Consider the following 23,632-nt stretch of genomic DNA (forward strand, 5'->3'; position numbering starts at 1 on the left):
CAAAGTTGTTAGTAGTTAGTTGTTACTGGCATTGGCATCGGTGTTTCTTGTGAGTGTCCCATCAAAAAAATTCATCATACCATCATTCATCCTCATCATCATGATTAGGCAAGAATGACAAAAGCGATGCTAGAATTATAATAAGAAGAAAATCATATTACACGGGAGCAAGAACATCAGTATTTGTCACGTGAGAAACATTTAGCTGAAAGTGGCCAGATTTTGGTAGAAATCCAGAGCTTCTAGAGTCGCACGGGAGTAGTAACATTGATATTTGTCAAGCAAGAAATGATTTGCATTACTGAGCCAAGTGGCATGATTTTGGCAGAGATTGAGTGATCCTGGATTCAATTCCCTGTGTGACTTCTAAAATCTCGACGATGACCTTGCATTGTGAAGACAATGCAAAGCTGAAATGCAACGGCTACTCCGATCTTGAAAGCCAGAAACTGCGGCGATGGGACTCCTATGACCCAACCCAACACATAGTTGTTTGGCAGGTCTTGGTACTCGATGGGCTAGAAGCATAGTTGCACGTTAAGCTGAAGAAGTAGGGATTTTTTAAACTATGTTCCGAGGAAAGAATGAAAAAAATAAATTGCGAAAGCAGTGCTATTTGTGAATGGCGTAATCACAAGAGAAGAGGAGGGTGGGGAGAGATGGAATTGAGAAGAGTGTGAACTGGAGAAATGAGGAATGATATTTGTGCTTCATTCTTTCACGTGCCAGTCACTGATAATCCAGGGGCACATGTGATCAGCATTAATCAAAGTCATTGTCAACTCACATCATTACACTCTTGTCATTTCACTGCTCGACATTTTGAGCAAAACGTTTGGTTGTTTACAAACCAATAGGTGGTTATAGAAGTATTTTGAATGCTGATCATGCACATGACATTCATTTTTCGCATCATGTCAGGATTTTCATAATTTCACAATCAAAATTTCTCACCATTCCATTACACTTATTACAGAACGCAACAAAATAAATTTATACAATGGAAATTTCTGTTATTTACAAACCAATAAGTGATTCTGGAAGTATTTTGAATTCAGATCACAGAAACCATCAATTTCTAACCATCACGTCAGTATTTTTTCTAGGCCAGGATTTTTCTGCACGTCACTAAGTTCAATCAACCCATCATGTTATAACATTGAGTATTGGACATATTGTGAAAGAAATAATAATATATTTTGTTGATGAAATCATATGATTATACCCGTAGTTAATATTATTGCATATTATTCCATGAGGGATTTCGGAAAATAAAAGTACGCAATTAAAGGTCCATACCATTTTCATGCCAATGTGTCACATGAAGGTGGTTAAATGCATGCAATTATACATGCATTTATGTTTCAAAATTGAAAGATTTGTATTGTAGAAAATCAATATTTGACTACCACCCAAACAGAGCCATCTATTGTGGAAATAATGGATCCAACTACACATTTTATTGAGAAATTGAGGCAGTTAATATATTGCTGTTTTCTGAAAAAACTAGATGTGATGGGTAAAAATGAATTTGATTATTGGAATCAGCGTTCTGAAATTATTCGAAGACAACAGTCTTTGCAGGACATCAAAACCCATGTCTAACTGTGTTTTCTACATTTTTTTTTTTTTGTCTTTGTAGGGAAACTTGTGGCAAGACAAGGTACTTAATGTCAAATTCATATGATAACATGTAGAAGAATGTCAACTATGAAACCTTTTGCACGTGGCTGGTGTGCTTGTACAGCACAAACTCTCTATGAATAACTCTCTCCTCCGTGGCTTGACTTCTTCCATGCCACATGTGATGCCAGTCCATGGGCCCCACTTTGGAAGGAGAATGAATCCACTTTTCAAAGGAAACTTAATTCTGCCGGCAGAGAAAAGACCAGATCAGCAAATGTCTACTGTAATACATTTCGTTTGAACATCACACACATTAGTACATTTACACATTAGTACACTTGCTAACGGGACTCAACTTATTATCCTTGAGGAAAAACTCCTTTCATGCTCACTTTTCCACATTTCCAAAGGACTTGAGGCAGGTAGAGGTTAGTGAGAAGCCTCACAACTCCGTCAAAGTCTCTACCGTTTGTGGGGGTCTCTTTTCTTTTGAGTTGGAGAGGGACGCAAGGCTGCTTGCAAACATACAGCCTTCCGTCGGAGAACCAACTGTTCTAGTGCATCCTCTTCCCTAAAAAGGCTTGTTTATTTTGGTTTTCAAATTCATGCAACCTAGACCAATCCATGAAGGTTTAATTAAAACATCTTCACAGCATAAATTTAACCATTAAGGAGTTCAGAATACTAGCCAAGGGAAGAAGAAACAGCTGAAGTACATATGTGTACTTATTATAATGAAGTGCATTGTTGATAACCTTAAAATTTAAAGAAAATAATTTTAGAAACTCTTAAACAGATAGCACGATATATGCATGCTAAAATATATTCCTTGAATTCAAATTTCTTTACAGTAAGATTTAAATCGTCAACAATGTAATCAAAAATTTTACCGAATAAAAGAATTGATATATATTTTTTACAAAACAGTAATAAAAATATGATAATTCCAGAGAATGCGAGTATGAATATTTATCATTTGCATATATGAACAGGTGGCTACTCACCGGGAATTCCGGGAATTTTTTGGCTCCGGAAATTCTCTGTGTGTTCTGTGTGAATTTCTCTCCGTAGACGTGAAAAATTGCAACTTTTATTAATCCAAATCCCATTGAATTCATAATATTTTATAAATGCCCTGTTGCAAATTTTTAGTTTAGCTTTTATTTTTATGGATGAAGGAAAAGAAGGGTGCGTGGAAAATAAAACAGAATTATCTCAGTCTGTTTATTTTGTTAGTGTCATTTGGAGAACAATCTATCTGTCAGACGGAAGATTCCAAGAGAGGATATCTTGAAGTTGATTGGGTAAATTTTAGTTTGAAATTTCTTATACATTTAACAACTTTTCCTAGATTAGTATCTACTGTAACATTTGACTTGTGTTTTTAAAAGTATTGCGAGTCCAAGTATGTGAAGTGGCAAATGCAAATTCCCAATCTTAAATTAAATATTATATATATATATATATATATATATATATATATATATATATATATATATATATATATACCATTTAATTGAATTGAATTACAACTTTTGAATATTCCATGGTACGTAAGGTACTTTTTGTGTGTTTTACTGGACCTAGGGATTTGGTTGTTAATGCTCTGGGTGTAATCTGAGGTAAGAGGTGTCTGATGAGGTGAGAGGTAGCGATGGTGAAGAATCAGCAGAACTAGAAATCCAGAATATAGATGTAACTCACAAAATATACCTGAAAAAGCATGAGATATTATTTCTGTAAAGTTAATGTAATGGTGAAGATAGGCTAGTGATGGGGCAGGTTAATCAGTTATCTATCGGTATCCGTTGATACAGGCATACCAGTGCATCAGTTTATCGGTGAAAGTACCTATAATTTTACTGATCCCATATATCTATAAATATCTTATATTAATTTTGATTTATTTCTATTTATTTAAAACACTAACCCCCTCCACATCACTTTACAGATACACCTCCAACCCTGCTTTGGCCAGTCAGCATACCGTAACATACCTTACAGTATGGGGATCGAATCTGTGTAGTGTAGCTCTTTTCATCATTCAACCTCAATTACGGCATACTCGCTGTTCATGATGAACTTAATGGCAATGTGGGAGAGGTAATAAACGTATACATAAATGGCAAAACACAATACTTGAGTTTTATACCCTCAAAGAAAGGATCAACATGATAAAATGGAATAATATACCTGTCTCTGCTTAGTGATGGAAGTTCGGCGATGAGCGATTATGACTGTGACTGTACAGTATCTTGAGAGTTTGACTTGCAACTCGCTCCAACATTTCCTCGCTCAATCCTCATTCTACCCCTTTCAACGTTCGTTCTAAAAGTCGCTCGTGACCTCTTGTTTCCCAGATATTTATTGTCGTAGATTTTACTCAGTAATGCGGAGTCAGTCATCTGTATTCTCTTCCTGGGTTTTACCTGTTTTACTCTGCTGGTGACCAGGAAGAGCTTAGGTAATGTCTGACACGGCATTCCTGATTGTTGAGTTCCTGTCTGGAAAGTGATGGCCAGTGTCTGGGATTTTGAACTGTTCTAATCTAATATATTTTCAATATTTGAGGATTATTACGATACAAACAAGTATCGGTGTATCACATGCACTGGGAGAACTGTATGCCCACAAGCATTCAGGGTCTGACAGTTGCACATAAGCGTAGGGTGACCATACACACAGATTCAAAAAAGAGGACAGAGGATGGTAAAAAAGGAGGACAAAGTTATAAAAAAGAGGACATCCAAAAAATGGAAACATATTTTGCCATTACTAATTATTTAATCAATATAAACAAACTACCAACCTTTACTCACAGATAATTCTGTTGATTTTTTCAATAAATTCCTCCTACTTTTAAGCAACGAAAGCAATCTCCTAATCTATTGTTTATCATGACAATCATAACTGAGAATATCTATAGTTTGAAACACAGAATTTTTCTTTTTTTTTTCTTTTTCAATTTTTGGATATTTGAATGCGAATGTTACAAGCACTTCACTTTAACTTATTTCCAAAAACCGAATTTAAATTTTAGGTAGTTTAGATTGTGTCAGGAAATATGATTTTAATGTCACGAACATTTTTGCACACTTTCAACAGCAGGGGAAAGTGACAGCCACCTTACACTTTACCTCATATTCGTTTCTTCCATCCTTTAAAAGCTGAATATTTTCTTGCAAGATCGTTATTTCATTAAAGTAAATATGGCTTAATAATAATCAAAATTCTCACTTTGTGTTTCTGTATCGCGTATATTTGACTCTAAAGTGAACTGGCCGACCAGTGTGTCGGAGTGGTTAGCACACCGCGCCACAACACCAGAGGTCCCGGGTTCGAATCCCAGCTTGAGCACGAGTGTTCTTTGTGAGTGTCCTTCATCAAAATCATCATATCATCTCTCATCCTCATCTTTGCAATTAGCCAAAAGAGGCAGAAAAGCGAATAAAAATAAACCATATCAATCAATCGAAAATGATATGCTCAGATTACATAGAGAGGGATAACATGATTGTGGCGTTTGAGTTTTGCCCATTTCTACCGTTATGAAAGCCCTTGTTCCTTAGATTCTCGAGACAGCCAGCACCTGGATTAGTCTTTTATGCTCAAAAGTGGATAATTTTTTTCGTCAGGTCCGTAATGAGAAGCAGGGTTGTTGGAGGTCCAAGAACCCATATATTCTATTGGATTCTTCAATAGAGCCAGAACCTTTTTTCTCGCACAATTTAAAATTCGATCCAAGTTGTGTATTATTTCATTTCAGTACAGAACTTGAACCCTATTTAAACTGATTCAGAAAAAAAGGTTCCTGGACAGAATTAAATTAATTCGGAAAAAAGATTCCTGGATAGTATTTAAATTGTTCCGGAAAAAGTGTTCCTAGACCGTATTTAAATTAATTGAAATTAAAGGTTATGGACTGTATTTAAATTCATCCAGAAAAAAGGTTCCTGGACCGAATTGAAATACTTAACAGATAAAAAGGTTCTCTACGGTCCAGAACCCATTTACGCTTGCTGATTTTCTATCCGGGACCGGAATTGAATTTATTTAAAATTCTGGACCTTTAACAACCCTGCTAGTGACGAGGAGTGTGCGGAACAGAACTTTTTTTGGTCGGGATGGGAGAGAATCGCGATTTCCGGACCAAGCCGGGAAATTTTCGGGACGGGAAATGTTTAAAATTTCCCGACGCTGTGGAAATCATGAATTTTATGCCACTATTATTATTATTATAATAATTTCCGAAAACTGTCAAGACACTTACAATGCAGAAAACATCAAGAATTAACCACTTTTAAATAACCATTTGAAAGTTCCTGACTGCGCGGTATCCTGAAAAGTCAGGAAATCATTCCCCAAAGTCTGGATTGGGACGAGAAATTCTTTTTACCGCTCTCGATATCGGCTTTTCTGGATCTCGCACACCCACACTAATGACTCAGTCGGGAAAATGGTCGTGTTCAACTCCCAGATGCGAGGTGAGCATTGCTCGAATACTTAATGCGCCCGCAAGTGATATGATAATCGTTATGTGTGGAAGCATTCTTGATGCAGCACATGTGCTATGGTCAATGCCATACTCTTTCCAAAAAAAGGAGGACATTTACCGATTTCTAAGAAATCCGCCCAGACACCGGACAGACACCTAAATAGGAGGACATGTCCAGATAAAAGATGACGTCTGGTCACCCTAATAAGCGGCACTGAAGGAGATTAACTAAAAAAAATTCTGGTTCATTACTAACATTATCAACCCACAACCTTCTGACAAGGTGGAGCCTGGGCCACCACAATATGATCCTCTCTGGCACTTTACACACACACACACACACACACAAAAATTCTTGACGTGACCACCAGACAATGTGGAGCCTTGACCACTGAAAATAATCCTCCAAGGCAGCAGATTACATATTCTCTCATATAGATGCCATCCTCAAACACATCATGCATCCAGGAACTGAAAAAAATATTTATTAGATGTAAAACATACCCTGAGTGCATAGACAGAATCAGGCTCCGAAATGTAGATACATAAATATTTATACAGTGGTTAAAAGTTAAAGGAAAAAACTCAAAATGAATGAATCACCACTGATCAGCTACAAAGATGAATCTTATATTTAGTGCAATATTTTGCCACTTTGTTATAATTTTTATGGACATTATAAATATGAGGCATATTTCTTGTGTTTTGATATTACATAAAGACAAGGAGTAATAATTTTATTTTCACATGAAAGCCTGGGCCTACATCTACTTTTCAACATAATTGCCCTCACCCATATTCTTACCATGCTATCTTTCATAGCATAGTCTCCACACACGTCTGCAATCTGCTGATGGATTTTGGCCGCTTTCACGTCTCTTGCACTTAGAAAACGAATGACATCACGTAGTTCACACTCCACGGGACTTTCAATCGTCTGAGGCATTGTAAGTAACCACACCTAAACAACTGTCTACTCGGGTTTCTGTGGCAAGCCCATATATTCAGGTCCTCAGCACGCATGTGCGAAACGGCAAGTGCATTGCTACAGCTGCCTAATTGCAAAACGGAACGTATATAATCTCCATTCCCTACTTCTAAAAAGTAAATGTCTAAATATGCAACTTCTTTGCACTGCAGCCACCTGGAAACAAACATTATTAAGGAGGTCAACGAACCATTCACGTTTCTCAAGGACTATTTGGAATTTTATATCAGATCGGTAGAATGTTGGTTATCGGTATCGGTAAATTTTATATTGGTACTTTATTGGAATCAGACAAAATGTCATATCGACCCATCCCTAAAGGTAGGTAATTTGATGTATCAATGATTTTTAAATCTGAATATTTGATTTTCAACTAATAACTATTATTTGGGTATACTTTGTAGTTCCAACTAAAAACTATTATTTGGGTATACTTTGTAGTTCCCTCATATTTATCTGAAAGTTTATCAATCATTTATGGACATTGTATACCTTAAATATGCATTGATCAATGTGTTGTCATTCATATTTGTCACACAGAATTTTACTGTAATTGTGAAATTTTTATTTCCCAGATCTTGGTCGAACTGCCAGTCACTTTTACATAAAGTATGATACTGTTGAAGTCTTCAATGAAGTAATGAAACCTGTGATGAATGATTCTGAAATTATTGAGTTGATTTCAAGATCACAGGAATTCGAACAGTTGAAGGTATGTAATTTAAAATAGAAAGGGAATGAGATGAATTCTAATTTCTTTGTAATGGAATTCTACCAGTTTGATAACACCTGTCATGTTAAGAAATCCTATTTTTGCCAAACCAGTCTACATCGTAGTAATAAAGAGCATAAAATGCAGTGTTATATCTTCTTCCGCCATACCTTACAAGAACCTTTGGCTTCTTCTACACCTTATTGCTTGTTTGTTTTGTGCATAGAAGCTTACTTGTTGCCTCTCCAGTTCCTCTAATTTGATTTATATGGCAAATACAAAGGTATCAGTGTTCTTTACTGCTTTTGACACTGAAGACTTATCCAACAGAAAGGAGAGCATTGTTTCACTTGATGATGGAATAGTATAAATATGAGCATTAGGTACAAAAAAGAAACAAACAACCATTGAGATACAAGTTGGCAACTGTAACATTGTTTTCACATATCTTTACACAATGTTACAACATGATTCCTCCTGCTCTTCAGAACTCTTCATATATAGAAAATAAGATCATCCCATATTTATGCCAGGGCCTACCTGCTGAGTGCCGGCCAACCAGTTACGGGGTGATGTATGATCAGCACGACAAACCCCCAGTCGTTGTAGGTTTTCTATAACCGGGTTGTGCTACTGATACATAGCCATAGCTCCCCAATTTCCTTACAATGGTGGATGGCCACCAATCCCATACATAGGCTGAAATCTCAGGGAAAGTTGTTACGCTTCCCCCAGGAGACTTGAAGTTGCATGCATCCTGTCCCGTAGCTGGAGCCCAAGCTTTGTACCATTGACCTCATGGTTATGGTCCTGGACATCATGCCATATTACCTAGGTATATGTAGGAATTGATGCTGAGATTCATTATAAAAAAAAATAATAATAATTAAGACCTGCAGGAAGGGAGAGAGAACAGTGGGATTTAGCTCTCTCTCTCTCTCTCTCTCTCTCTCTCTCTCTCTCTCTCTCACTCACTCACTCACTCACTCACTCACTCACTCACTCACTCACTCACTCACTCACTCACTCACTCACTCACTCACTCACTCACTCACTCACTCACTCACTCACTCACTCACTCACTCACTCACTCACTCACTCACTCACTCACTCACTCACTCACTCACTCACTCACTCACTCACTCACTCACTCACTCACTCACTCACTCACTCACTCACTCACTCACTCACTCACTCACTCACTCACTCACTCACTCACTCACTCACTCACTCACTCACTCACTCACTCACTCACTCACTCACTCACTCACTCACTCACTCACTCACTCACTCACTCACTCACTCACTCACTCACTCACTCACTCATAAAGTGTGTTTAAGCCCACTTTATGTTGACAGGCTAGTTGCAACTGGATGAACAGTTTAAATTTGGATTTTGGCTAGTAACCTCTTTGTTACAGTCTAAAGATGATTGATGTCTAATGTTAACCTATCACCCTCTTAGCAGACTTTGAAAACTAGCCATGAATTGCCAAGTAACTTATCTCTGCTCCTTTCAGTTGTTTAAATTTAGCAGTAAACCTTCATTGCTGCAAGTAAAAGTTGTCTGCACCTCTTTCCTCCTACCCATGAGAGATTTTTTTAATCTGCCAATGATTTTAACTCGTACAAATCCATAATATTAATTATTTTCTGTTAGAATTCTTTTTGATGCATCCTATGCTAAAGAAAAGTTGATTGTGCAGTTGTTTCTTACTTGCATTTGAGGTTCACCTCTTCCCTCATGTTTTTACATTTCATATGCTTCTCACATTTTACATTATCTATTTGAATGCCCCTAAAACATAAAATCTGGGTTCTACTGTAATGATTCTTCACACTAGAAAGAGGAAAGTCATTAATAAAACAATTTTCTTCATCGTAAAAATATATATGCAGTGGAACCCCAATTTTACATTCCTGGATTTTACATTTTCCTGCATTATACCTTCAATCTTCATTGTCTGAACCTAGCAAAATGTAAACTTTTCCTCGATTTTACATTTTCCCACATTTTAAGTTTTTTAACTTGGTCCCCTGAAAAACGTAAAATCTAGGTTTCACTGTATTTTTTAAATGTAAAGGGATGCTTGAAATATAGTTGTATTTTTATTATGAAATGCCTTCATGAAGTGAACGATAAAATATCTCCACACATTGTAAGAATTTTGTATTTCAGTTGGCTGACCACTTGTGATTCTGTTGTAAAGGATACCTATTTGTATTATTAACAATAATGACTAACTGTTCTTCATTGACGTAAAAAGAGAAGTTTAAATTTTGTGTAAAATCTTTCTTCTAGAGTTATTTTCCTGTAGTTTACGGTTATTACAAGCATAAGAAAACAGTTTTTCTTTGTGACGTTTCAGGAGAACACACGCTCCTTTCATCAGACATTTATTTTCATTTTGACTAAAGATACAGTTATAACAATGGTTAGTAATTTTTTAAACAAAAAGAATCTGTTATATAATGGATGTTGTCAATGTTACATTGTTGTAATATAGCAAGTTAACTGTGAAAAAAGCAGTCTTGTTTTATTTTTATTTCAGATTTTTTAAAAATTATGAATCCAAAATATCATCAGGTAATTCAAATTCATCATTGTTTTCACAAAGTCTCTTGATGTTTTCTGTTACATTAAATTTTTTAAAGATGGTGGCTTACTCCATTTATGAAGAAGAAAACTCCATACTGGATCCATGTTACCATTTCCATTATTTAATTTGTTCTCTTTTTAATCAAATGCTTCTCTTCGATGATATGAGTTGACAAACCTGTTCTTGGGTTTAGATTTATAATGTCCAACTCATGTTCGTGCCATCTTATTGCCATTTTCCTTGCTGTTTGTCCCACATAATCTTTTGAACATGAACAACTTATATTATATATTCCTGTGGTTTCCACATCTGGTGGAGAGTTTCTCATTTTGAATTCATTAAATGTACATTCCAAACTTCTTGGTGATTTAAAAACAATTTTAAAATTAAAACTTCTAAAAATTTTTGCAATTTTATGTGAGAATCCCTTTTGGAATGGAATGCACACAAATTTCTTTTCAACAGATTTTTCATCTTTGTCTGTATTTCTCTTTTCCTTTAGTTTTCTTGCAACTTGTTTTTTGATTTGGTTTATTCTGTTAGTGTGAAAGCCATTTTCTTTTGCTATATTAAAAAGCATTTCTTCTTCATTTTTGATATCCTCATTTTTAGAACATAGTGTTTGTGCTCTCAGGAAAAAATTAAAAAATATGTTATCCATTGTTATACTCGAATGTTCTGATTTGGCATGGATGTATTTTTCCCCCGCTAATTTTTTCCTATGGACTGATGTTTTAATTGTTGAGTCAGTTGTCTTAATTTGCAGATCAAGGAAAGAAATTACATTGTTATTCATGGGTTCGCAAGTGAATTTTATGCGACGATGTGATTCATTTAACAATTTAAATACGTCCATGATGATGTTCTCATTTTTAGCAATAATTAGCACATCATCTACATATCTGATGTAGAGTTTGATATCCGCACCTATCGCATTAACAATTGGAGATTCCTGTAAACTACAGGAAAATAATTCTATAATGCAAGCAATGCGTACATACAAGAAAAACTATCTTTCTTCTAGGTCAGAGATGATGAGTTAAATGAATTGGATGACTTGACACATATATATTGTGAAGTTTCACCTGCTGGCGGCTCGGAGAATCTCCATGGGAAGGTCAACATTCTTCTTCAGACTTTCTTGTCACGTGGAAGAGTTCAGTCTTTTTCACTGCTTTCAGATCAGTCCTACATCACCCAAGTAAGTAGAGATACGTATAGTACAGTTGAACCTGAGTTTTACGTGTGTCACGGTGAAGAGAAAATAATATGTATAACTGAGAATTACTTACAAATCAGATTTAGATACTATGTCATGTCATTATTAAAATACTGTAATTGTATCTATTTTGAGGAATAAGACACAGTATAATACAGGTAATTTTTGATATAAAGTGGTAAATTAACGAATCTAAAAGTTTGATTTTTAAGTACATTACATTTGCTACTTTATTAGTGAACACTTTGATATGAAAGTAGTACAGTGGACACTGTAGTTTTATAGTTTTACTACCCAATTTTTAAAAACAATCGCACTAATAGCATTCCTTTTACTAATGACTGTGTGAAGTGCAGTATATGCGATGCCTAAATCTGTAGCTATTTCAGTTTTAGTTTTATGTGGATTAGCGTCCACTTCCCATATAAATTTTAGTTTCTGGTCAAGTGTGTAACTTTCCTTTTTTCTTATATTTTGCCGGGACCTACAGTAATTACGTATAAAAGAGAACTGAGTTACTTATAAAGGAGTCTCAATTGTATTTTAAAGATAGTAGTAATTGACAGGTGTAGTCTAAAGCAAAATTTTTTGAATTGTCTATTTACATATGTGTATATGTATGTATTTACACACACACACACACACACACAGAGACAGGAATTTGTGTGTATATACTATATATATATAAAGTGAAAAAGGAGAGAGGGAACACTCACCGGACGCAAAAAAACTTCAAATTTTCATGACGGTATGTCACATCTTCAGGAGTAGAGAGATGTTGTAGAACTTTGTGACAAGAACGAAGAGTTAGCATGACCTGCAGTGTTGCCAAGTCTAAAAAAAAGTGTTGACAGTGCCATAAAAAATATAGGTGGTTCTTTCGCCAGGCTTGTCGAAAACTGTGAGTGATGGTGGGGGAGGTTGGGGAAAGGTGGTTGTGAGGGTGAGGATAGGGGATGAGGTTCGTTACTGGGTGGGCTTGTTCAAGCCTGTGGGTGTGGTTGTATTCATGGCCGATATGTAGGCCCTCTCCCATCTTCTACGTATTGAGGTGTTGGTGGATTGGGGCAGGGAGTGGAGGAAAGTCCAGGTTTTGGGTGGAGGAGCGGTGGTTGTTGATGTGGAGGTTCAGGGCTGTGGGTGTTTCCCCCAGGTAGAAGCTCCCACAATGTTGCAGGTGAGGATATAAATTTGGTTAGAGCTGTAGCAGCTTCCTTTGGGGTAGAGGGTGAATTTGCCGGTGGCAGTGTGGATCTGGAGGGTGTGGGAAGTGACAAATATGGGGCAGGTTTTGCACCTTGGGAGGTTGCATTTGTGGGCGGGTGTGAGTTGATTGTGAGTAGGTGGATTGTGGTGGACCAGGATGTTTTGGAGATTGAAAGGGTGTTTGAAAACCACTCTGGGCTTGTCGGGGAAAATATTTCTTGTGTCAGGATCACTGTGCAGGATGGGAAGGAGGGTACGTAGAGTGTGTCGGACTTTCTTGTCACGTGGAAGAGTTCAGTGGGGGTGATATTGGGTGACAAGTGCAGGGGGATTGGTGGCAGGTTTCTTGGTGGGAGTGTATGAAGCAGCTTGGGATATTTGTTTAGCAACCAGGGTGGAAGGATATCCACAGTTGGTCAAGGCTTGGTGTAAGCGGAGGTTATAGTTCTGTCAGGAGGTGGGTGAGGTGTTGAGGCGTTGACCTCTGAGGGCCAGGGAGAATGGGATGGTTTTCTTGGTGTGGAACGGATGTGAGCTGGAGAGGTGTAGGTATTGTATATGCTTGGTAGGTTTGATGTGGATGGAGGTTTCCAAATGTCCTTCCTTCATGTGCACATCCACATCCAGGAAGGTGATTTGGTTTGTGGAGTGGGTCCAGGTGAAATTGATGGAGCTGAAGTGGTTAAGTTTGTCTAGGAAGGTGGTCAAGGAAGGTTCTCCATGTGTCCAAAGCATGAAGATGTCATCGATGAAACGGAGCCAGAGGAGAGGTTTGAGGGATTGGGTCTCCAGGAACTCTTTTTCAACTTTGCCCATGAACAGGTTGGCATAGGATGGGGTCATTCTGGTACCCATGGCTGTGCCCCGGATTTGGAGATAGTGCTTGTCCTCGAAGGTGAAGTTGTTGCACGTGAGGACAAGGTGAGCTAGATGGGTCAGGAAATTAGTGCTGGGGTTGTGGGGTTTTGGTCTGTTGTTGAGGAAGGCTTCTATGGAGCAGAGGCCATGGGAGTGAGGTATATTGGTGTAGAGAGAAGTAACATCGATGGTGGCAAGTATGGTGTTGGCACGTAATGGTGGGAGAGTGTTATTTTCTGAAGGAAGTGGCTGGTGTCCCGGAGGTAGGAGGGCAGAGCTTTAACAAGAGGCTGGAGGTGGGAGTCGACAAAGGCTGAGATTCTTTCAGAAGGTGAATTCTAACTGGACACGATGGGTCTACCAGGGTTGCCAGGTTTATGGATTTTGGGCAGCAGGTAAAAAGTGGGAGTGCAGGGGTTGTCTGGGATGAGCATGGATATAGTGGAGGCTGTAAGGCCCTCAGGGGGCCTCGGGTGTGGATAAAGTCCTGGATTCTGTTGAGGTGTGTGGCTGAAAGGTCGACCGTGGTGGTTTTGTAGGTGGAGGAGTCAGCCAGCTGGCGAGTGGCTTCCGCCAGGTAATCTTGAGAGTTCAAGATCACCATGGTGAACCCCTTGTCAGCTGGGAGGATTTTGATGTGGTGGTTCTGGTGGAGATCTTGAAGGGCTTCATCTTGAGAGGGATTCAGGTTGGGTTTGTTGTGGAGGTTGTCAAGAAATGAGCTGTCAGTGATGGTGGAGATTATGGCAGTGATGTATCTTTCCAGGGCGTGGTTGGTGGGCAAGGGGGTTGGGTCTTGTGTGGATGGTGGGCAAAATTGGAGGAGGCTTGAGTGGGTTTCATTGGTCGTGGTCTGGGGAGGTTTTTTTGCCCAGAAGTGTTGCCATCTGAGGTGTCTGGCAAAGGTGTGGATATCAAAGAGGAGATGGAATTGGTTGTGGGGAGTTGTGGGGGAGAAGGTGAAGCCTTTGGATAGAATATCAATTTCAGCAGGGGTGAGATTGTGGTTGGACAAATTTAGTACACTTTGGTTGTGTTGGGGTAGCTTAGGGTCGTTGGTGACCATGGGTCTGGTGGGGGTGGGTTTGTCCGTGGACTGGTTGTTTACCAAGGTGCGAGAATTGTGGGTACAGCTATAGTGGTGAAAAATTGGATCAAAAGCAGTATATAAAATTACATTTACGTTCTAAATTTGTGAATATAACACTAAATTTGATTTAAAATCTGCACTTATTGCACAAGATAAACATATCCCTTCTAATAGCATATTTATGTAGTTACCAGAGTATTAAGTTTATTCCTGTATAAAGGGGTCCATTTTTGCTTCTCAAATATTTACTACAGAATTAATCAATTTTCCGTGAATTACATGACTCACAGGATAATTCAGACTTCAGAAAGTGTTATGTCAGTAAATAAACTGTAAATTTCCTGTTCAAGAATCTATTTCGCATTTTGCAGTTCATTTCACAATATTTCGTGATGAAACAGGGTAGGAAAATGCACCTCACACCTTTCAGAAACATGAAAAATTATCTTTACCATGTGTTATTCCACATTTCATGTTTATGTCAAAAACAAAATATGGAAGCCTCTATGCATCACCTATTTCCTGTTTCATTTTTGTGTACTTTTATTGTATCACCCTGTACATGTTATTTCTTTCAGAATGCTGTTCGTATTGCTCGAGCTTTGTTTGAGATAGTATTAAGGAAGAATAATCCGCTGATGGCCGGAAGATGTCTGATGATGAGCAAAATGTTTGAGCAACAACTCTGGGACTTCCAAAACCCTTTACACCAATTTCGTATTCTTGGCCAAGAAATTCTAAACAAACTTGATGATAAAGATCTTACAATAGAAAAGCTGAGGGAAATGGATGAAAAGGAAATTGGTAAGTTGTATATATTTATATACCTAGCCTACTTAGGGAGGTGACGAAGGGAAAATCTGAAATTTGTTTACTGTTTGGAAGATGTGCCAATGATGCTAAACTCCGGGGTGAGGGGCAACTCTAAAAATCTCAAATGGGAACTCCCATTTTTTATTGCAGATTAGGATTCTCCAGGCAAAAATATGTAGGTTTTGCCTGAAACTGTTTTTTTGGATTTGTGATAGCTGGTGCTGTAATTGCAAAAAGTAAGATTTGGTGCAATTCTCGAGAAATACACTGTCCTCTTCGTCAGTCCTTATGCCGTGTCTGTTTGACCAGGAAACAAGGTGTAATGGTTTGTAAGATAAAACATGCGGTCCTGAAACATGCTCGGCAATCTGTTAAAAATGAGGTTAACCAATTATAAAACTGTAAAACGTTGAAGAAAGGGAATGTAGAGGAAAGGTGGATAAAGATGTTTAAACAAAATGGAAGAAGATAAAAACAAATAGGCTTTAATGTAACGAAAGAAATGACACAAGCGTTCATGATGATAGAGGAGTTCCAAGGCGGAGGGATGATGTAATAATGCAGGAGTAGTGGGGAAAAGGAGGGGGAGGGAGGAACCAAGTGGGCGGAGCCAGTACCAGCCATCGGCAGCACATCAGCAGCACAACATTAGCTGTGAAGATGACTAACTCGACGATCCATTCCGCAACATTAGCTGTGAAGATGACTAACTCGATGATCCATTCCGCAGAAGTGAGAATGTTTATTTTTACATGGTCAAAGTTTTTTAGGGAGCTTTGAAATCTTCAATGTTTTACAGTTTTATAAGTGGGTAACAACGTTTTGAACAGATTGCCACTCATGTTTCAAGACTGCATGTTTTCTTCTAAAGACGATTTGACCTTGTTTCCTAGTCAAACAGACACAACATAATCTGCCACGAAGCCAGAAGAAGGGAACGGAAGTAGTGTTTTTCTTCCTTGACTTCATTAGTGGTTATAATGCAGGCTATAACGGTGCAAGAGAAAATTGAAATGGTGTACATTTATGGAGAAAGTGGCAGGAATATCAATGATGCTGTGATTCTTTATGCGCAACGTTTTCCAGACCGGGTGCGATCGGACACTTCTTTTCGCGGAGTTGTTCAACAGTTCTCCACTGAGGGAACTGTACAACCAAAAAAAAAGGAATCGATGAAGAACAATTGCTGGAGAAAATAATGAAATTGCGGTATTAGCTGCAGTGGCTGATAACCCCCATGTTAGTACTCGACAAATAAGTAGTGAATCGGGAATTTCGCAGACTACTGTGTGCCAAATAGTGAAGCGTAGAAAATATGATCCGTTTCATGTTTCGTTGCATCAAGAACTTCATGGTGATGATTTTCAGAACCGAGTGACATTCTGTCAATGGGTGCTTCAGCAAATACAAGGAGACCCCAATTTTTTACTCGAGTTTTGTTCTCTGATGAGTCGACTTTTAGAAACCACGGTACAATTAATCGACACAACATGCATTATTTTAGTGTCGAAAATCCGCATTGTTGTTCAACGCCAAGTTGAACATCAGCGCCCTTGGAATATAAATGTTTGGTGTGGAATAATTGGCGATAAACTTATTGGTCCATATTTTATCGATGGGAACTTAGATTGTGAGAAATATTGAAACTTCTTGCAGAACGAACTTCCAGTATTGCTTGCAGACCTTCCCTTAGACATGCGACAAACAATGTGGTTTCAACATGACGGTTGTCCAGCACATTATTCCTTTGCAGCACTGGAAGTATTAGATTGCGTGTACAACCGTGGGTGGATCGGAAGAGGTGGTGCAGTGTCTTGGCCTGCAAGATCGCCAGATCTTACTTCGCCTGACTTTTGTTTGTGGGGCTACATGAAGAGTGAAGTTTATAATGAACTGCCAACAACGCATCAACGAATCACCAATGCATGTCGAAAGATTACACCGGACACGCTTCTCAGTTGTGTCCAATCATTCCAAGTGCGGATAATCAGTGTATCGAAGTGGGTGGAGACATTTTCGAGCAGTTATTGTAAAATGATTATTAAAAACAAGCACTCAGGTGAGGGGACTTACCTTAAAAAAGCACCCCGATGGGAACAAAATACTGCTACGTCCACGTCGTTGTTCCTGGGTTGTGCTAAATGCATTTTCTTATAAAAATTCAACATGCATCACGTCATTTTGCAATTAAAAGTGCATTTTTTACCATTTCCGCAATTTCATTTTTGCAATTACAGTGCCATCTATCACAGATCCACAAACACGTTTAAGACAAAACCTACGTATTTTTGTCTGGAGAATCCGAATCTGCAATACAAAATGGGGGTTCCCATTTGAGATTTTAAAGTTGCCCTTGCCCCACCCCCAGGAGGTGGTGTGGGGGTGGAGTTTGGCATCAATGGATGAACCCCTTCGTGATGAACAAATTTCATTCAGAACTTTTTTTTGATCAGATGCGTACTTTTCGAGATATTTTGTTGTGTCAATCTAAAAAACTCACCCGGTATACAGTGGAACCTTGATTTTACGTTCCCCTATTTTACATTTTCCCACATTATACATTCAGTCTTGATGGTCTCAACATAGCAAATGGTTATAAAACTTTCTTCGATTTTACGTTTTCCCCAATTTTAAGTTTGGTACCCAGAAAATCGTAAAATTGAGGTTCCATTGTATTGTGCATATAAATTAACACATTTAGAATTTATGTAAAAAAACAAGTGCTTACTGGTGGTAAAGTTTTGTTTTCAATATATGTAAAGAATGCATCAACATGTGAAAGTTTGCTTTATGTGTAATAGTCAAAATTATCCCCATCCATTTGCCCATTTATAGCTCATATACAATGGGTTTAGAAACAATTTGTACAACATTAAAATGAATTTGACAACAAAAGATTTGAGCTTTTATTTTCTCCTGTACAACACAGTAGCATGACATGTATAGTTACTTTCTAATTGTACCCAATATTATGACTCATCGGGTTGAAAATTGCTACTTTAAGTTACTATTTGTTTCAATAAACGTTTACTCCTCAGTTTAGAATCATACAATTCCAACTGCTATTTGTACACTCTACGACAAATTAACTCGGTAACAGTCAGTAACAACCCAATCTTCTATTTAAAAATATTATTTCATGATCAGAGGCACATATTTTTGGTAAATAAAAAAGCAGAATTTCAGTACAAAATGGAGTCAATTTCAGGTTCAAAAGTGGTAAATATAATAAAATTTTACTGTTATAGTGGTGAAAAAGCGGTTTATAATATGACATTTTGGTTTTAAAGAATGTGAATATAATTGCAAATTTGATTTAAAAACTGCACTTGCTACACACAATAAACATATTCCTTCTAGTAGCACATTTATGTCATTACCAGAATATTAAGTTTATTTCTGTATAAAGGGGTACATTTTTGTTTCTCAAATATTTACAGCAGAATTAATCAATTTTCTGTGAATTGCATAACTCCAGGGTAATTCAAACTTCAGAAAGTGTCGCATCAGTAAATAAACTCTAAATTTCGTCTTTAAGAATCTATTTTGCATTTTACAGTTCATTTCGTGACAAAACACCTGGCACCTTTCAGAAACATGACACATTAACATTACAATGTGTTATTTCACATTTCGTGTTTTCTTAAAAAACGAAATATGCATGCCTCTATTAATGATGTTATTTCACATGAACAATTTAATTTCAAGGCAAAACACAATCTCTGTTTACTTTGCGCATTATCTAATTCCTTCAATTATAATTTAACAATTATCACTTACAAATAGCATATCTTGCAATTGACTAGAGAAGATTGAATCCAATGCCTTAAATCATCACACGTGCTCATTTGCAACATTCTGTCCCAAAACTTACATGAAACAATGCTCTTTTTTGTTTGATCAAGATAAAGATTGTAATTTTCACAAATATCTTTTAGAATAGGTGATGCTGTTCTTGGTAAGGATAGTATTTTTTAGAGCTTACTATGGGTTATGTCAAATTATTAGAAAAAGAGTCAAAGAAATAATTTGTATTGCTTGCCTTTAAAATTCTACTTCAGCAAGCAACATTTCATTGTACATTGCCACAAAGTATTTTGATAATCACTACCAAGTTCCAATTCTGCTCGCAAAACTTGCATACGGAACTGTGGTGAGAAAAGTAAATTTCCTTGTACCCTTCAGCATTGAGATTACCTTTGATGAAAAAAGGCCCGATGACTGTTGTTCCTCATATACCACACCAAACCATCAACTTTCCTGCCCTTGCATTTTGCGCGGATCAATGCAATTGGATTTCATATCACTTCTATACCACCAATTTTGCTTATTGACTTCACCATTAATGAAAAAATTTGCTTCATCACTGAACAAAATGGAAGACGAAAACAGTGGATCGTCTGTAGCTACGTTTGCCTGCCAGTAAAACCACTTCCACTCATTCATCTTTCGTTAACATGTCAGAAACATGCAAAAAAAGAGAAAAGACTACATTTTACCTATGTAACCTGACTTTTGGTCCATCCTGTCGTTTGTCCATGAGAATGTGATAGAAAGCAACGTGCTTTATGGTGAATTTGCTGCCCAAAATGAGTACTTTTGAACAGTCCTTTTGCATCACGAGATGTCAATTTGCCAATCAAAAAAAAAATAAGTAAGCAGATTTAGTTTACATACTTTTTGAAAAATTTACAAATGCATGATGCACAAAATATCACTACAATTTGTTTCAATATAGTCACTGTTCTTGATGTAACTAGTACAGTGTTTTTGATCCTTTGACTGCTAATACAGGGTAGCCACAAAGTGGGCATACTCCTGGTTTTTTTGTTGGAAAGTATGTTTAATTGTTGTTGATTTGCAATCATTCGACCATGATGAAACACGTGAAACTTGATTTAAAGTGCAAGCTCTACCGCCCTTGTCACGTTAATGAACTATCTGATGCTGATAGGATGTGGCGCCGGAATATCTCCACAAAATATCTGCCAGACATGGTGCAGAATTCAGCTGTGCTACGATCATGATAGTCTCCATACCAATGTCCTGGACAAGTGAATTATCAGGTACATGATCACATCGCTATAAGAACAACAACCACTGTAGTATCAGAAAGTAAGGGTGGTACGCCCACTTTGTGACCTCCCTGTATAATGAACCATAAAAGCATATACTTTATGCATTCTCATTAGTAGTAGAAACACAAGTCCTGTTACTGCCATGGATCCATCCATTGACCAGTCCATCGTGCCTGAGTTTGAGAAAAGCTGAAATGCCTCCGCAAGGCTTGGAGGAGATGCCTCATCCGGTAATGGTCAGTGAATGACTGTGTGTTGAGTCACGATGAAGCCTGGTAAACAAGGGAACTGGAACTAAAGCATATCATGCATTCTGCTGGTAAAAATTGAAGACTTGCAAAGGTGTGAGTGATATATAAAACTGAAGGAGGCAATGGATGATTGTTTTCACATGTAAGTTGTGATGTAAAGGGTAAATTACGTCATAATATACATGTATTTGATTTGACTGTCTTCTTGTTAATGTGAGGTATTTTTTCCCCCAAAGGATCTTTGTTGCGTCATCCGAGAATGGGGAAAATTGTAAAAAGGTGTGCTATGGAACTTCCAATGTTAGAAATGGAAGCAACAATACAGCCCATCACGAGAACTGTATTAAGGATTCGTCTTTCCATTAGAGCAGATTTCAGGCAAGTGTTGAATTTCATTTTCACTGTTTTTTTAACTGGTTATAAGTTATTGGATGCCTGTTTTATCCATGTTAATTTGTATTTATGATTGCTCCATGTGTGCTGCGATCTATCAGTTGCTTTTGGGTCCAAAATGCCTAACCAGAGAAATCATTCTCTCTCTCTCTCTCTCTCTCTCTCTCTCTCTCTCTCTCTCTCTCTCTCTCTCTGTCTCTCTCTCTCTCTCTCTCTCTCTCTCTCTCTCTCTCTCTCTCTCTCTTTCCCTCTCTCTTTCTCTCTCTTTCCCTCTCTCTTTCTCTCTCTCTCCCTCTCTCTTTCCCTCTCTTTTTTTTCTTCTGTGTGGTGTCTCAATACTGTGTGAAATATACATTGAAATACACTGTATTGCCAATAATGAACAGAAACCCACCAGAGTGTGCGTACCTGAAGCTGGTCTGGTGTCAGTATTGGGTATGTTCGCCATTCGTCACTATCACAGTGTCTATGCTTTCCATCAGGTTGCAGTAAATGTTTCACGGTAGTCTCTTCCATCCCTTCTGCAAAATGACAAACAACTCAGTGTTGGTGTTTGTGCAGTTTGGTCTCTAACTCAACCCACAGATGTTCAGTGAGGTTGGGATCAGGGATCTGAGGTAGCCAGTCAAGTTAATTAATTTACTCCCATATCGTCAAACCACTAGGTTACTGCCCTTGATTTATGGAGGGACACGTTGTCATGTTCGAAACGAAAAGTTCCACTTTCATACTTTTGACACAAAATGGGGAGCATGGACTTGTCTAATATTGCACGAAGGGCATCGGCCACGAACCACTCCTCTGGCATTCAGCACGTCCACACATGTCCATCATAGCGACAACATGTAGCGTGATTTGCCACTACACAGCATGTTTTTCCATTGTTCTAATGACCACTAGCGACATTCTGTGCACCACTGTAATCATTGTTCCATGTTCCGGGTACTAATCATTGGGTTATGTGATGCAGCTCTCCCATTGAATCCCAGTGCCCTCTCGCCGGATGGTACTAGTACTGATGTCACTTCCGGATGCCATTTAAAAGTCTGTGTCCACAATGTCCAATGAAGCCTGCTGGTTTGACTTCACCACATGTCGGAGCACTCGCAGATCCCTATCGGTTAATTTTTTTGGCATTCCGGGTCATGGCTGTGGTTTTATCACACCCTCACTTTTCCATTTCACCACCACATGACTGACTCTTCTGTGTGGTATCTGAAACCTATCCGAAATCTCATGGATGGAATGCCCAAATCAGTGGCCACTCGCTCAACTTGTCTGCTCAATTTGCAGGGTGTGTACCAGTCAAAAATGACGAGAAAGTCAAGAAATTATTCTTGTGGTGAAGAATTTTTTGCCATTTTTTGCAGTATAGTGAACTTATATTGTTATATATCTGTACTGGAATTTGAAAAAATTGAATATTTGGAAATCTAAAATTGCATTAAGTTGTGGTTAAGATTTGTTCAATTTGTTTCTTAAGAATTACATTCTTGTATGAGTGAAGTTTCGTAAAAATATTATATAAAGTAATGTGGCTATTCCCCATCCAGGATGAAGTCTGAAGCATTAATTTTTACTTGAATTAATAATTAAAGCAAGTCTAAATCTCTTATTAAAGTACAGCTTCAGTTTTCATCTTAACCGGCCTTGAGGTAGGGATTTTTCATTGAATAAAAATATATATTTTCTTAATTTAAAATATAAATAGTGACCCTTGTATTATTAGAATAATTAAGTCAAGAAGACTTAGGTGGGCAGGCCATGTGGCACAAATGGAAGAGGTAAGAGGAGTTCACAGGATTCTTGATGGGAAACCTTCTGGATTAATTAAGAAGGCTAGAGAGTTAGTTAGTTAGTTAGTTAACACCGATTTTAAATTAATAACACCAAATCTTGCCCTGTACTGCGAAAAATAACACCGAATTGCAGTAAAAAATAACATCGAAATTTATGGAAAAATAAAACAAAAACTTCACGTCCCTATATATGAGTGATCCTTCTTGCAGTTCAGGTGGTGTCTGGCCATTATTGGCAACATAGTGTAGTTCTTCCAACGTAACATAATCTGTGAAGAAACTTATAACACCAATGGATGGTTATTGACTTCACTAGTAGAGCCACATATTTATGGTGAAATAGATTTCGGCACAAAAAATTAACGTATTTCAGGATCAAAAGCGGTATATAGAATGGCATTTTGGTGTTAAAATGGTGAATAGAAACCTAAATTTGACTTAAAAACTATACTTATGACACAAAATTAACATTTCACTTCTAATAGCACATTTATATATTAGGTG

At 37.7% G+C, this 23,632-nt stretch overlaps 1 protein-coding gene across 1 annotated transcript in view; it reads left to right on the forward strand.

The window, feature by feature from the left end:
- Window positions 1-23,632, forward strand: part of obe (activating signal cointegrator 1 complex subunit obelus) — a 128,261-nt gene that overhangs the window by 55,635 nt on the left and 48,994 nt on the right. Inside the window, exons 12-15 of the mRNA XM_083138244.1 lie at window positions 7,685-7,821; window positions 11,446-11,622; window positions 15,373-15,598; window positions 21,173-21,314. Coding sequence (XP_082994370.1) covers window positions 7,685-7,821; window positions 11,446-11,622; window positions 15,373-15,598; window positions 21,173-21,314 — 682 coding nt within the window. The remainder of the gene's footprint in view (window positions 1-7,684; window positions 7,822-11,445; window positions 11,623-15,372; window positions 15,599-21,172; window positions 21,315-23,632) is intronic.

Source organism: Lepisma saccharinum, chromosome 16 (assembly GCF_977018435.1).
Source record: "Lepisma saccharinum chromosome 16, izLepSacc3.1, whole genome shotgun sequence".
NCBI classification, from domain to species: Eukaryota; Metazoa; Arthropoda; class Insecta; order Zygentoma; family Lepismatidae; genus Lepisma; species Lepisma saccharinum.